The sequence below is a fragment of the Lonchura striata genome, chromosome 6 (assembly GCF_046129695.1).
Source record: "Lonchura striata isolate bLonStr1 chromosome 6, bLonStr1.mat, whole genome shotgun sequence".
In the NCBI taxonomy this organism is placed as follows: domain Eukaryota; kingdom Metazoa; phylum Chordata; class Aves; order Passeriformes; family Estrildidae; genus Lonchura; species Lonchura striata.
In genome coordinates this window covers 48175140-48190748 of record NC_134608.1, presented here as the reverse complement: position 1 = coordinate 48190748, position 15609 = coordinate 48175140, and the positions used below count along the sequence as shown (strand labels likewise).

Here is a 15609-nt window from a genome sequence, read left to right as displayed (position 1 = left end):
TGCAAAATTTCCAACCAGCCACCCCTCCAAGTGTAAATGTGGAATGACATTCCTAAGCCACACACAGCAGTAGTAGAGCCCAAGTCCTCTGTGCCTGCCACGTGATGGTGAGGTGTAATCAGGAGTAATACAGTCTTTTACTGGTGGTAAATCAAGGGGTTGGAATCCAAAACACCCTTTGATCTCAAAACCATCTGGTTTTTACCTACAAATCCACAGCCTGGTTTTTCATCACATCCTTGGCCTCCAGGAGGAGGGTTACAGGTTCTGTTGCCTTCTCCTGAGGCTGATGTAAAGCCCCCAGCCAGCTTTGGATCAAGGTCTGAATGTGCAGATACATCTGCACTGTTTAACTGCTGGATTTTATCTTTCATTTTTATTTGAAGCCCAGCTCCTGCTCCTCCCATTCAGGAAGAGCCCCCTGTTCCAGTGCTGCATGTATGTAGTGAGAACTGCAGGTGCTTAAGTGCTCTGAATATCCTCATAAAATAAAAGCAAACAAGTCATGATGGAAGTCTTTCAGACATGATAAAGTGTGAACAGAAATCCATAGCCAATAGTTCAGGTTTGAAGGATACTGTGAACACCACGCTCCCCTTAGTAAATAGCAAAATACTTGACATAAGAGCATTGACAGCCATGGAAGATGAAGCTATGGAATTGCATCCCCAGTGCCTGTAGAGCTGGAGTGTGACTGTACCCAAAACAAGCCTCAGATACAGCATTTAAAAGCTGTAGGAAGGGTTCAAGGGGGCTCTGCATGCTGGAGTTTCTGCAGAGCTGGGTAAGCCCTTCTCTAGGACTGCCTCCTAAAGATGTGCAAAGAACTAAGAGTAACCTAAGAGTCAGGCTATAACTAACTGGCAGCCAAAAACCACAGGCAAGTGCCACCTGAATTTAGGTAAAATATTCTTGTGTGTTACCTGCCTCATTTTGGCTATCAAAAGTGCACTTTACAAAGGAAAAAAATTGCTGTACAGCGTGGTATTAAATAATTCAAACCTAAACTGAGAAAGCACTTTTAGAAAGTAAAGTAACAAAGCTTCCTGTTTTCCACAGGAATCCATATATATGAAGCAGCCTTTTCTGCCTTGCAGATCTCCAACTTCAGTGAGTAGACACAGAGGCTTCCCTTGAGCTTCCTTACAGTTTCAGCTGCTGCTGAAGGTCATGAATTGAGCCTGCACTGTTTTGCAGTTTCTCTTGCACCAGTGGGTCTTCCTCCAGTCTGACCAATTCAATCACTCCACTGGTTCCAAGAATACATGGGAGACTTAAGAATACTTCACTGTTTATATTGCAACACCCCTGAAAGAACACACAAAGAACACTGTCACACACACAGTTACTTATTTTTGCTGCATCTACACAAAAACATACAACTACACAAAATTACTTGATTATTTTAATTAAGCAAGGATATTCCAACATATGCTGTGTTTGGATAGGTCAACTTCCATTTATTTTAGATACTGTGCAGTGGGTTACTGTATAGGAACTGTAACATATTACTGTGCAGATAGAAATTTGTGAACCATGCCACAATTGGGGAATTTTTCCAAATAGATAGATAAATCTCTATAACACAGACAAAATCTATACCACTAAACACCATTTCATGGGTAGAACAAGCAGGGACACTTCGTTGTACAGTATCATTAGTTCTTTTAGGACTCAACATAATAAATTAAATAATGCAACCTAAGAACTGTGGAAAATTTCTCAAGTATTGATCCCATACGGATTCTGCAAAAGAATTTATCAAACTTATATCCCTATAATTCAAGTTTACACTATAGAATGTGTTTAATTTTGTAATCTGGGAAATTTTATATTTTTGTAATCTGGGAAATTTTATTTTAAGAGATTTGTGATTCTTCTGTATCTATATTTAGTTCAGGAATTATTAAAAACTTCACTTGAAACATAATGATTTAATTAGGTATGTAAGCAGCCAGCTCAACTTCCCTGCACAGAAACATGCAAATTTTCCTTCTGCAGGCTCTGAATTGAAGTGACAATTAAATGTTTCTTCATAGGCTTTTTCATCATATGGAATGACCTAATGCTTTAGTGAAGCTTCTTAGGAGAAAATTCAAACAAAATTCAGTCTACAATTTGAAGTTAAATGTTGCTTCATAATATTCTCCTTTTAAGGAAAGCACAAGGGGTAAAAAGCCAGCTGTATCAAACTTAATCAAATAAAATACTGGCAGAAAATGCATTTAATACTTTCAAAAAAGATACAAAATTCTTTTCCTATTAAAAAAAAATCTACATTTAGTACTGAACACTCTGGAACTACAAGTCACATTTCATTTGCCAAGTCCAGCTATTCCAGGAGTGCTGGAATATGGACTTGTATTTTTAGGAGAATAATCCACTTTTAGTAACGGTATCAGGTTAAGACAGTAACTGATTTTTGCTAATTTTTGGACTAGAATTGAGAGCTGTTGTTGGAAGAAAGTAATGGCAGTAGAAAGTAGTAACCTCAGAACACTGAGATGTCTGTGCTGCTAAAATTAACGGTCATGTCTGTAATAAATAATATAATTACAATGCCAACCAAAAGTATTAATAACACATTTACCTTTGCCAGAGTGGATACAGAATGAACCTTTCTTTTATCTTTCAGAATGCTGTCAGCCAAATCAGCAACTGAGAGCCCAACAGACCAAGATCTCTGACCTTTTCCCTTTAGGACTTCCATCGCTCTGCACATAAACCAGGAAAAGGAGAAAAATGTGATGTTGAGATTGTAATTATTTTTATTTTGGTTTTTATGTAAAACCCAAAATACAGGTTTGAGCGTACCAGGTAAAGCGTACTATAAAAAGCTGCTTCTCTGTTTTGGAAAACAACACAATGGAATATAGAATTGCTGAAAATAATTTCTTTACAATATTTTTTCTCTATGCTCGTAACAATTCTCTTTTCTGTCAAGAGGTGTAACTGATAATTAAATCAGTTTGGATAATTAAATTAATCCAAACTGGTGCTTGACTTTGAAGCAAATACTTCCAACACAAGCTCTGAGGAAAGTGGGCCAGAAAGCTTGTCTAGTATTTGTTTTAAACACACAATCAAACAGCTCAGATATTCTGCTGTATATTGTGGTGTCTCCTTACATTGCCACAGGCACAATGGTAGTAAGAAAAACAGTGGCCATATACACATCCATAAAAGTGAATGACAACTTGACATACAATTTCCTATAAACTCAATGTATGAACATTTTGCAGCAAGCTTCCCCCACTTCATAAAAAGCTATAGAACATATAAACACCAAGTGCCTGAACATGAAGGAAAAAAAAGTTTATAATGGTGCTACCTGTTAGCCACCTTTTCCCTTGAGTTACGAGCAGCCATTGCTTCTGTTTGATTTGCAGCTACATTACAGCTGGTCCATGATGGCACTAAATAGAAACAACCAAAAAAAACCAAAAAGCATTTGAGGTTGTGGTTTGGTTTTTTTTTCTTCCTGTGACAAATGGCAAATACTTTTGCTACTGCTCCACAGATTTGGTACCCCACAACTCCATTACTTAAAGCCATTATTATGAGAATTTACTACTCTTCTTATTACTCTCCTCATTATCTTGATTACTTTTCTCAATTATTCTTTCATTATTCAGTTACTCAGGCAATGCCAAAACATTACATGCTCATGGTCATAAAAAAGTATCACTTTACCTTTGTCTTCCCCTTGTTCACCAATAACCCAGGCATCTTTTGCCAGCACCTCTTCTTTCAAAAGATTGGTCAGAATGTACCGAAATCTCTCTGAATCAAGGTTGGCACCAACCCCAATCACTCTGCTTTTGGGAAAGGAGCTCAGCTTCCATGACACAAATGTCATTACTTCAACTAAATGTCAGAGAAAAAACATATTGTCAATGAAGGACCACTCAAAATTCAACTCAACTACAACTTTTGAATCATTACAAAAAACTCTGGATTTCTCCACTTTAGAAAAGGCATGAGCATGTAAGAATATATTGGTAGTTTATTTCAACCTAAAACACAAAGTCAGGTGGGGAAGAAGTGAAAAAATAAGAACAATGGTAAGGTAGTAGGAAGAGCTGTCTTTGATGCATTACAGGATAGAGGCTGACACTTCTTTCCCTTTCCTAAATAGTGATTTGCTTTGTCTTAGTCCACAATACCACTGACCTGGAAATTTAAACCTTCCACAAAAATCTAGCTACAATATTTACTATTAATGCTATACTTGGTATCTGAGTAGCATGTGTGATAATATGGAACATAACCTACATGGATCTATCCTTGCTGCAATAAGAAATGTGCACATAAAACTCACAATTGACAACACAACAGCCAATGGTTGCTAATGATGTAGACAGAGTCAGGTTGAAACTATGCACAGAAACACAGAAATACATACCTGTTACACAAAACAAAGTACAATATTTTCTTTTATCTTGGTAACAGTAAAGAAAAAACCCTCAAAGACAGTGTCCTGCTCAAAGCTGAAAAGGAAAACATTTTTCAGAGCAGCAAGAATTTTTGACTAATGAGGTGTATTCAGCAGTAACATGTTTTTAGAACAGGCCAGAGAAAAAGCCAGGTGAGGGACAGAACCTTATGCAAAGTACCAGCATACCTGGATGAGAAGCAACAAGAAGAACAGCATTCTGACTGTAGTGGGATACTGCTGGAATAATTCCTCTGAACAAATCCACATTGCTTTGTATGACATCAAGGTAAGTCTGAGCATTACCCAGAGAATTAACTGTAAGCACCACAACTTTGGAATCAGCTGAAGCAGAAAAATCTGAAAATATAAAGAAAATAAATTTTGAAACTTATGTCATTCTACTGAGTTTTGGATGCAAAACCAAGAGCTGTTCTAAAGACTGAACTGCAGCACCCGGCCTAATTAGGGATTCTTTGCCTCCAGTGGAATTTAGGGCACTTCCACAGCACCTATAAAACACAGCTCTCCTACAGAACTACTTTCCTGTTTTATAGGTGTCAAACACAAAAGGTAGACTACAATTTGTCCAAGGTTACAGAGCAAAGACAAGAAAATATCTAGACAGCTTTGACAGATAAACTTTTCCAAGTTTTCTTGGCAAGAAAGAAAAAAGAAATCCATGAAAAGGCTCCTAAACTTTTATTCCAAGTGTTAAAGAAGGGGAAAAGTTTTACTCCTTTATCTGAGGGTTCTTCTAGACTTTTTGATCTTATGCCTTAATCAATGGCATGTAGAGAACTATGAAAAGCACTCCAAAAGTCTATTTGTTAACTCAAATAAAAGAAAAATTGTACTTATTAGCCCAAAGAAACACACAACCATGCTTGCTGCAGGAATTTATAAATCAAAGCTGCCTTGAGCAGGTATCTCTGAATATCTGAGTGCCACACAGTTGATAGCCTGGAAATAAGGTGATTTGTCTGTTGCACCACTTTTGGAACCAACTTAAGCCAAAGCAGGGGTGTAATGCACTGAAAAATTAAAACCATACAAAGCAGGATATAATTAATACCAACTTGCCCCAAACCTAGATCTAAACATACTAAAATAGCAGGTGACAGTATAAAAGCATTTTGTAGCATTGTAACACTACCAAGCTTCTTATGTCACAGCTAAATGCAAACATGCAACAGGCAGCCACAGAGGCACAAACAGATTTGTGGTACAGCTGCACAATCAGTGTTCAGAAAAAAGGTGTGCTACAAGTAAAACCTGCAAGATAAGATCAAAGAATGTACAGCAGGCAATGCCAGGTGCAGAATAAGCCACAAAGATGCCTGGTGGAACCAGAACAAGTCCCTGTCCCCAAAATAAGATAAATTAAAAGAGGAGCACAAGAAAATCCCTCATTTTATCTTGCAAAGGGTCCAAGGAACATGGAAACATGACACATAGGCAAAGAAAAATGTTACTCAATTCAGTTCCAGCTTTCTCTGTGGAAAAATTTCTGAGCTGTATGGTCTCAACCTCTGCAACTATCAAATATCATCAAAGGCTGTAACTAATCACTAATTACAGAGACATAGTATTGACTCTGTTATTTGTATGCTCACAGCTGACTGAAGAAAAGGATATTAAGAACTCATTGTTTGAGTATGCAGTGATAGAGATCAAGGACTCGCTATTGGCCATGTGCATGTTTAATGAACATCAAGCTACAAAAGCAGCACTTTGAAATGCACCTTTATTTGTCAGCCTTTTGAACACCGCTTTCACAGCCTTCCTTATTTCCTATGCAAATATTTTTCCCCCTTCCCTCTCTCTGCCCATGACACAAAAGTTCTAGCTTGGCTTCTCTATATTTCTGCATGAGTCCAATTTCAGCATTAGCCTCTTACCTGCAGGTACAAACTTGTAAAAAAGGACAGCCTATGTGCCACTGTATCTCCCCAGGTGTCCTGCTCTTGTTAAAATGAGCACAAGCGCACACAGTACAGCACCCACTCCTGCTCCAGAAATAACATCTCATACCTTTGCTGATCTCCACATTTGGCACAGCAAAAATCTCCAAATCCATGGTCCCTCCTTTTGCTGCACCTTCAGAAAGATCCAAAAGAACCACCTTGACTGCAATATCCTGCATGAATAAAAATAATACAGATCAGAATACAGATAAACTAAAACAAAATTTGTTTGTGTGGGAATGAGGAATAAAAACCAAAATTCCTCCCATTTCATTGTTTGCTGTACTGTGTACAAATCCAACAAAACTACTGGTCAAAATTACTGCCAAATCACAAGGAAAAGGACTTAGTTTTGTAATTTTTTTTCTTGTTTTGTTTTGTGTTTTTTCCAGTTAGACTTCATAAACGATCTCTGGGAAGTCAAAAATCACTGTTACTGTTGCTAAAAAATACTGTTAAAAAATATTGTTACTGTTGTATCTAACATACAGATGTGATGAAGTACAGCCCAGCTACAGACTATCCTTTTCCAGGGAAATGGGAGATCCCAGTTGTAAGAGGCTACTGCTGAGACAAGAATCCTTTCGGGATTTTCAAAGGAAGTGAATTCAATACTCAACCCTTTGAATTAAAAAAACTGACTGAGAAACCAGGGCAAAATACTAACACCTTTATGTGTCCTTAAATTAACTGAAGGGACAAATGACCTATGCAGTGAAAGTTGTTAAAACTGATGAGGTATTCCTTAGTGTCAGATATTAAGAACTAGAATGGAATCAGATCTCTTGTTATTTTTAATAATTATGTACCTTTGCTGCAACTGCTAGTACACATGCAATGCCAAGATCTCCAGCTCCAACAACAGTAATTTTGTTAAAACACCCTTCATTTCTGCCTCCAGTTTTACTCCTGGATTTCATGTCAGTCTCCCCTGCAATTAAAAGAAAACCACAAACTCAGGTGCTGGTCCACACTGTATCAATACAGGTATTGCTGCTTCATAAAGGATCATGGTTGTGTCAGAGTTAAATCAAGGTACATGGACTTTTTCAAAATGGTAGTCAAGACTGACCACAGAAAATCCTTCACAACTTGCAAGGTGTAAAACAAATATTCCTCTCTAGACAGAAATGTTTTCTTCACTAAGTAGAAATACACAAGCATAACAGTAGCAAGAATCTAAACACTAACACCACAAAAACAGCACTCCCTGTGCTGCTGTTACAGGTGTGCATACAGACCATGGTCATAAAATTTGTAAAATATAAATCATGTAGGTTTCTTTGTGACATCAAGTAATGACAATAAGTGAATATATTTTATAAGAATACTAAAAACATGCCCATGAAAACATCCTCACCTTCAGTAATCTTTGCAATATAGGAGAGAAGTTCTGATTGCCTAGCTGCATCAGAAGATGACACTGAGTATAAAGGGAGCTCTTCTTCAAACTTTGCAATCATTTCCTTGATTAATCCAATGAGAGTTGATTTAGGCTGAAATACATCAGACAGAAGACAAAACACCTGAACAGCTGTTTCATATAGTGGTATCAGCTGTGAACTGCCAGAGCCAAACAAAATTCAATCAAATTATAAATACTGACACTCTTAACATTTACACAAACACCTAAGGGAGAGAAAAGCATCACTTCAAGAAGATACTTTCCAAACAGGAGTGTGAATTAAAAGGAATTTAACAAAAGGAGTTCTAAAATTGAAATTACCATGAAGGCATCCATGAATATATGGAAGCCTTTGATATAGCCACAGCCAGTACTGTAAAGGGGACAAATCCTAGCTAAAGAGTAGTTCAGTCTTAGATGAGCTCAACTGTCCAGAGTTCTGGCATTTCAGTCCTCCTCCGGGCAAAACACACTGTGAAGTCAGCAGAAGTTCCCTTAGGAATTTCTGTATCAATAATGTAAAATACAGCTCATTCATTTCAAAAAGCTGGCATTCATTAAATAATCTTTACTGGCCTAGCAGTCATACTTAAGTGAGTAATTTAATACAGTGCATAAAATCAGTCATCAACAGCAATGACTTCTGAATCTCTGTGCTGTTTCAGAGGTCTGCCAAAAGAGGCATACCCAAAAGGCAGAAACTTCCACTGAACTTTCCTGACGGGTATTCAACTGGGACAGCAACAAAGAATCATGAGGCTTACATTGCTTTGTAAAGACTCAGTCCCCTTTTTCATTAGAATTACTCCCAAGTGCCTTTACAAGCCTCAGACTGCCTGAAAGCTCCACATGATACCCTGCAGTATTCCCAAATGCTTCCCTCCCCTGTCATCCACCCCACCTCTTACATGGCTCCAGTTTTGCAGGTAGGGCAGATAAATCCTGCCCCGTGCATCGACGTGTTTCCCCACTGCAATGCCCATGTTTGCAGTTGGCTTCAGGAAGCAAATGGGGGGAGCAAAGGGATGAGAATCCAGGATCCAGAGACGAATAGGTATGTTATAGGAATTACCTGTTAAAACAAAAGCCATTAGTAACTTCTGCACTGAGAAGAGGCACTAAAGACCAGCTGTGGGTGATGTGATTCACACTTTGTAATAACAAAGGAAAAAAGCCTGACATAGCACTTCCAGATTCACACTGGAAAATATTTATATTACTTAGGCTAATGAATAAAACCAGATCAACTTGAAATGCTACTGATTGTACCTTTCTTAATATAAAGATCTATTGCTGTTTTGCTTCCCAGGGTCTTCTCTCAGCCAACATGTCCCCTTTTCCCAGCAAAGAAAGGTTTAATATATATATATATATATATATATATATATATATATATATATATATATATATGTCATACTTATTTTATGACTTAACACCTAGTGCAAAAAAGCATCTATAAAGAGCCTTGCATTAGACTTCAAAGGCTTTAAGTTGAAAATAAAAAATTGCCTACAAGTTATTTTTGGACACTGACTATACAAGTGTATACAGAGAATTCACACAAGCTCCATTAGCATCAAAGAGCTTGCCAACATGGTCTCACACAACACTATTTTTTAAATAGTTGATTTACTTATTTAATTATTAGCACCTTATTTCAGCATCTGTGCACTCGTTTGTGCAGTAGGAGTGACTTCTGCCAATTGAAACAAAATATTTTCTAGTCACCTTTGAAGACACTGCACAGTGAACCCTTAAAGAGGCAGTACCCAACACATTCTACATTTAGATTAATAACTGGCAAGAAAATGACATTTGATTTATCTTACCATATTTCACTGGAACAGTGCCACTAAAATTCAGGAGGTCCTTCTGGGATCCATCCTTGAAGGCTGAAATTAAAAATGCAATTAGAAAAAAACCAAAAAAAACGCCAAAAAACTCCTTTCAAACCTGGCACAGCAATCCTGCCCACAACTACAAATATCCAACATAAATTTTTCTTTAGAAATAAAATACACTGCTCCTGAAAGAACCAATACTAGACTATTACTGAGGTCCCCCCTACCTTTTAAAATATTTTCTTAATGACATTTTACTAGAAATTGCACTGGTACAACTAAGCACATCATTAGTCTGAAAACCTTTTGTCCTGGGTAATTCTGATGTTGTGGGAATTTCCAGTCAGGCTGATGGATTCTGGAAGTCACACTCTACAAGCTAAAGCCATCAAAATAATAATGAAATATAGGGGCAATATAAAGAATTTAAAGAATCAGTCTCCTATAATTACTGACAAGTTGAAGTAAGATGAAGTAAATGAGTTGCTAAGGTTTTTATATGTACGCATCCTTGGAAAAGCATTCAGGAACAGTCACATGGCATGAGAAATTTTACTGCAAGTCAACATAAAGACAGGAACACAACAGAAATGTGTTCACATTCTATTATACACAGTCTGCATTTATGGCAGGTAAGATTCCCCACAAATAGTTCAGAGCAAGTGCATCAATTCTTACTGTATGTGTTCATGGAGAATGTGAAGTTGGGGTAGGTCTTGCTAACATCCTTCAGCTCTTCTATGGTCAGGTCTCTGAACTTATACTGGGAAGGGGGAGAAGAAAATAAGGAATAAAGTTTCACTTCAAATGCTTCTGTATGACAGTTAGGGAAAAGGACACTGTAGAAGGCAGAAACACAAGAAGGGGGAGGTAATAATTACTTTCAGTATTATAAACAGTTTTGATGTGAAATAAATTATCAAAAAGGATCGATTACAAAAGCTTTGAAGCTATTGCTGGTCTGCTGTTGAAATTCTGAATATCGCTCCTTATATACCATTTCTTCTCCTTTACAGCGCTGAGCAGAAATTTAGTAAAATTTAGTCTCTTCTACACACATTATAATATAAAAATATGAACCTCTTAGGAAAAGGTTATTTTCTTACTGACACAGTTAAACTCAGGTCCACCCACACACATTTTAGAAGTTTACTAACATGTCACTTTCCACAAATGTGTCAAATGTGTAAGTAATTAGCCTCTAGGATTTTTTTTCATTTTTAAGCTGTCCTTGACAGCTGAGAAAATTAATTACCGCTGCTTGAGACCGTCCCCAGCCAGTCCAATACCTGAACTTCCAAGAGATTTGCATCATACCACATCCCAAAGTTACAAAGAATATGTTTCATTTCCTAGATTAGAGCCTCTGCTTCTCCTTTAGGAAACCTGGTACTGTTTTTTTGGAACCCTTGCCTAAGCAAACAAAGCTGCTGCCTGACAGTGGCTTAAAGAGCTGCTCACTGCCCTGGAATAACTGTCACAAAACAGTAGGTAAAATCGAATTTCTCTTCGGTCTGTCACCCTGGCAGCAATGTGACAGCTACGGGCACGGCATAGTTATTTTCTACTGTCTGCAGGAAAACAGAGACAGCTATGGGCATTGCACAGCTATTTTCTACTGTCTACAGGAAAACAGAGAGCTGCTGACAAGAAACACCTTTCAGTCAGCTTCTCCCCATCACTGGATTCTTCAAAGTCACGCAGAAAAAAAAAGAATCCAACGTTCCCTAATTACGAATGTCTACACAACTTACACTTATGACATTTTTTGGAGGCGTTGATATATCTGGTTGTGAAACCAAAGTCATCTTTCCCAAGCTGGCCTCCTCCTATTCGTAATACAAAACGAGGCATTCCCATTAAGTAGTTTGTCCTCTTCTAGAGATTTACGGGATGACTCAGACACAGATCTTCCTCACCTCATTTCGCACCCAAAACTATCTGGCACGCCCAAAGCTTCAACACGCCCCCCTCAGTTTCTCACGTGGAAATGAAAACGCTCAGAGCGATGCTACAACACCGCGCCTGTGCCCATGAAGGCGTGGAGGCGCTAACGCGGGGAATACTACCGGGGGGGAAAAATAAATTGTCAACTTCCGATGAGTGAAGAGTAAGGTTTCAGTCGTGGGAAGCGCGGGGGTAAACTGTCACGGGGCGGGATGCGAAGGGACGGGACGGGCGGGCTGGGAGGCAGCCCCGGCACGCCGCCGCCATCCCGGCCCCGCTCCCGCCTCAGCGCCGCCCGCGCGCCCCCCGCCCTGCCCGCCGCGAGCGCGCGCACCTTGCCCAGCTGCCGGCGCAGCGCCTCCTCCGCCAGCGCCATGGCGGCGCGCGCCGCTTCCCGGCGGGCCCCGCGCGCGGCCGCGCCGCCCCTCAGGGAGGCGGGCTGGGCTCGGCCGGGGAAAGGCGGGGAGGACGGGGGAGTTTTATTGCCCTTCCGACGCTTGGTGACCGTCGGGGTTAGGTGCTATCTCCACCCGCCGTGGCGTTGTAAGATGTGGAATGTGTCGACATGATCATGAGCCAGGATCTCCTTTGATGTAAAATCATTATATATCACACCTAACCAAATGGAGAGGCGGCAGCCTCCGTCCAGTCACGGACATCCGTGAACGAACAAGCTTTAAGGATGCAGTAAATCAAGCTGTTGTTCATAGAATCACAAACTGCGCTGAGTTGGAAGAGACTCACCGGGATCACGGAGCTCAGCTCCCGGCCCTGCACAGGACGCCCCAAGAGTCACACACCATGTGCTTGAGAGCCTTGTCCAAACACTTCTGGCTCTGCCAGGCTTGGTGTGTGAGCCCTGCCCTGGGGAACTGTGCCCCTGCCCAAACACCCTCGGGTGAAGAACCTTCTCCTGATATCCAGCCTGAACATCCCCTGCCCACATCATGCCGTTTCCTCCTGTCACTGGTCACCACACAGACACGGGTGCCTGCCGCCCTGCTTCCCCTCATGAGGAAGCTGTCGACAGCAATGACATCTCTCCATCTCCTTCAGGCTGAGCAAGCCAAGTGACCTCATCCACTTCTACAGCTTCCCCTCCAGACCCTTCACCATCCTTGTGACCATACATAGATACTATAGGGACACAGGGATTTCTTCCCTCTGTGTTGACAGTATCAGAACTGATTGGCAACTTTATGGAATTACAAGTATGTAAATACAAACCTGATAGGAATTTATTTCCCTACATTAGTCTCTTATTTTTTAAGCCTCCCTACAACACAACAGAGACTGGAAAATGACCTTTCGGAAAATGGGCCATGCAAGTCTGATGGCCAATTTGGTAGAAAACACAGTAGGTCTAGCAAGGTAAATGGTGACAAATGCCAGTTGTTCCCCCAGCTGCCCAGAAAACTGAGAGAACAGGACAGAACAAGCATGACAGTAGCACATTTTTACAAGGAGCCAAGATCTTGAGCAGGCTCAAACAATTTTTTTTCTCCCTTACTTCAGGCCACTGATTTGAGGCCTGAAGCAGACAGTAACTAAGAGCACAGGTTGTTGATACAGCCATAGCAGAAAATAATTAGGTTTAGAACAACCTTCAGTAAGCTTCTCCATCATACATAATGCTTAATGATGCTGATTCTGCTTCTGCACTGGAGTTGTTGTGTGTGATGTAATGAAGGATCTTACAGCCTCAACATTCAGTTTGAAAAGTAGGACAAGATCAGTCCTTCAGGAACTGGCATTGCAGATTCCAGCAATTTGCCCAGCAAGCATAGTACATCTTCAATTAAACTGCTACAGAATTATTGGCATGAACGTTTATCTAAACCTTTTCAGAGATAATTTGAAAATAATTTTGTTTCATAGAAGTCTTATTATAATGTTTGAGACTAAAACATTCCTTTTAAATTTTAAATCTCAAGCACCTAATTTTTCCCTTATTATTTCACGGTAAAAACAACTGGCAAAGTCTGATAGGTATTTAGTTATTAATAAGTTTGGTGCTTTGAAACATTTTTAAAATCCCTGTGTTCATACATAATCAAAACAATCATAGCAACCAGGACAGTGACCACATCCCTGTGGCAGTGACTCACTGCTGCTGGTAGCAGTGTTTCTACTTGAGGCTTAGAAGTCACCCCTGACTAAGCTTGCACCCAAACTACAGATTCACCTAGTATTCACTGTTCAAACTCATTTGTGTTCCAAGCTGGGTCTGTGCCCTCTGACTCAAAATCTTCTCTAAACAGCATTTGCAATGAATAACTCCGTATTACATCAACATAGTATTGCAAACTAATCTCTAGGTAACAAAACATCTTGCTAGCAGGCTAACACACAGCCTTGCTACTCCATGTATTCCTCTAGTAGCTCCTCTGCCCCCATCACTGGGAACACTTCCTAATGAAGCTGTAGAATGTCACATAGATTCTTACCAAACAAGCTATAGGAATTCTCCCAAACAGGGAATTATCCAGCTCTTGTATTATTACAACTCCTCACTGCATAAAAGGTTACCCTACGTGTTAAAAAACAGCATTTTGCCAGCAGTACAGATCATCTTCCTGACTAAGATGTTTTCTTTGAGACTTGGTAGAAAAGTTAAGATGGTTAATGAAACAAAAAATAAACTGCAATTTCTCAAGGGCTAAGGGAGAGGGCAAAGCAAAAAGATAGTGTTGGAGTGACTTGGATCTTGTCTTGCAGCATACAGCTTTGGAACTTTATTCAGCTCTACAGAAGAGGACAATGACATTTCTACAGCCTCCAACTTTCATTCTCTAAATACTAGTCTTATTATTCTGTATCTACAGACACGCTAGTGAGAGCAAAGCCAAGGGAAAGGATTCTCAACAACAGGAAACTACTAACCAGGAAGCATTTTAAAGGATTTTCTCCAGTGGGGAAAATCATGCAATGCTATGAGTTGTCTAAATTAACTTCAGAGTAATGGAATGAAAATTACAAGTTCAACTTGTAAATATTAAATGCTATGGGAAAAATTTGCTTTTAAAATATACTCAAGTGATCATCCCAGATACCAAAGACTGGGTAATAAATTCAGACCAACCACAACACAAGTGGCAGGAACAAGCTTCCTAACAAAATCCAAACCACCTTCAGCTCTGGGAATATCATGACTACGAGCATTATTTATCTCAATGCTCCTCTGTTCTGAACAACCAGCAAGTCACCCATGTGTGTGATCTACACTGGGACCATTTTGTATGTAATAACAATCACTTACAAAACACCAACCAAACAAGGCTGGATTTAAGCCAGCAGCTATGAGGTACATCGGCTCTCATTGCCAACTGTCAAGACAGCAAAGAGACTTCCCACAAAATAGTTACATTTTCTTGCCAGCTTCAGCATCTCACACTTCTTGTAAACAGGGCTCCCCATAGCCCTGGGCCATGTCATGCACCATGCACTGCCATTACTACATTCCCTTTGTACACAGCTGGCAAATAGGAACCAGACTAATAAAGGGGTTGCTGGCTGCCTCCTGTTGCCTGGGGAAGAGGGTGGTAACAGCAGCACATCCCTCAGCCTGAACTCTCAACATTCACCAGAACCAGGTGGGACTAGGTGCTTGTGTACATATCATTTACAGTCACATTTGACACAACTGTGGAGGTCTCAGAAACCCTTCCTGCACATCCTGCACAGATCAAGAACCAGATAAAGTGCCCCTCCTGTCCAAAAATAACCATAATCAGTGTTATTCATTAGCTACTGAGCAGCAGGTCAATTCAAAGACGCTCTACTTACATACTTATTTGTTTGGTCAAATATTGACATACTGAACATTTGTAAGGACCACAAGGCATCCATACAACACAAGAGCTGGAAGGAGGTGGCAGGGAGAATTATTGCCTTATGACAGGGAGCTGAGGACAGATCCACAACATACATCATGTACCCTCAGTTGCATCATTCAAAAGAAGCTACTTACCACTCCTGAAGAAATCAACAAGAGGTTTCATACGTGAAGTGCAT

The 15609-nt window shown here is 39.9% G+C and overlaps 1 protein-coding gene across 2 annotated transcripts; it reads right to left on the bottom strand.

Annotated features, from left to right (window-relative positions):
* Positions 1-354: 354 nt before the first annotated feature.
* Positions 355-11985, bottom strand: UEVLD (UEV and lactate/malate dehyrogenase domains). Of its 2 annotated transcripts, XM_021525671.3 has the most exons (12): positions 11930-11985; positions 10327-10411; positions 9637-9699; positions 8716-8879; positions 7763-7898; positions 7212-7333; positions 6470-6575; positions 4625-4795; positions 3694-3867; positions 3332-3416; positions 2591-2714; positions 355-1308 (listed from the first exon to the last, which is right to left on the bottom strand). In XM_021525671.3, exons 1-12 carry the CDS (start codon positions 11969-11971, stop codon positions 1144-1146), a joined length of 1437 nt encoding a protein of 478 aa, XP_021381346.2. In that variant the 5' UTR covers positions 11972-11985; the 3' UTR covers positions 355-1143. The 2 variants fall into 2 exon arrangements, with proteins under 2 accessions (XP_021381346.2, XP_077640395.1); XM_077784269.1 differs by lacking the exons at positions 9637-9699; positions 10327-10411; positions 11930-11985 and having other exon boundaries at positions 8709-8748.
* Between the last annotated feature and the right edge of the window lie 3624 nt (positions 11986-15609).

Excerpts from the sequence above, each read along its gene's own strand:
- UEVLD (XM_021525671.3), bottom strand. The coding sequence starts at position 11,971 with ATGGCGCTGGCGGAGGAGGCGCTGCGCCGGCAGCTGGGCAAG. Across the intron at positions 7,334-7,762 it reads TATTGCAAAGATTACTGAAG|GGGAGACTGACATGAAATCC; the intron begins GTGAGGATGTTT and ends TTTTAATTGCAG. Across the intron at positions 6,576-7,211 it reads TACTAGCAGTTGCAGCAAAG|GATATTGCAGTCAAGGTGGT; the intron begins GTACATAATTAT and ends TTATTCATGCAG.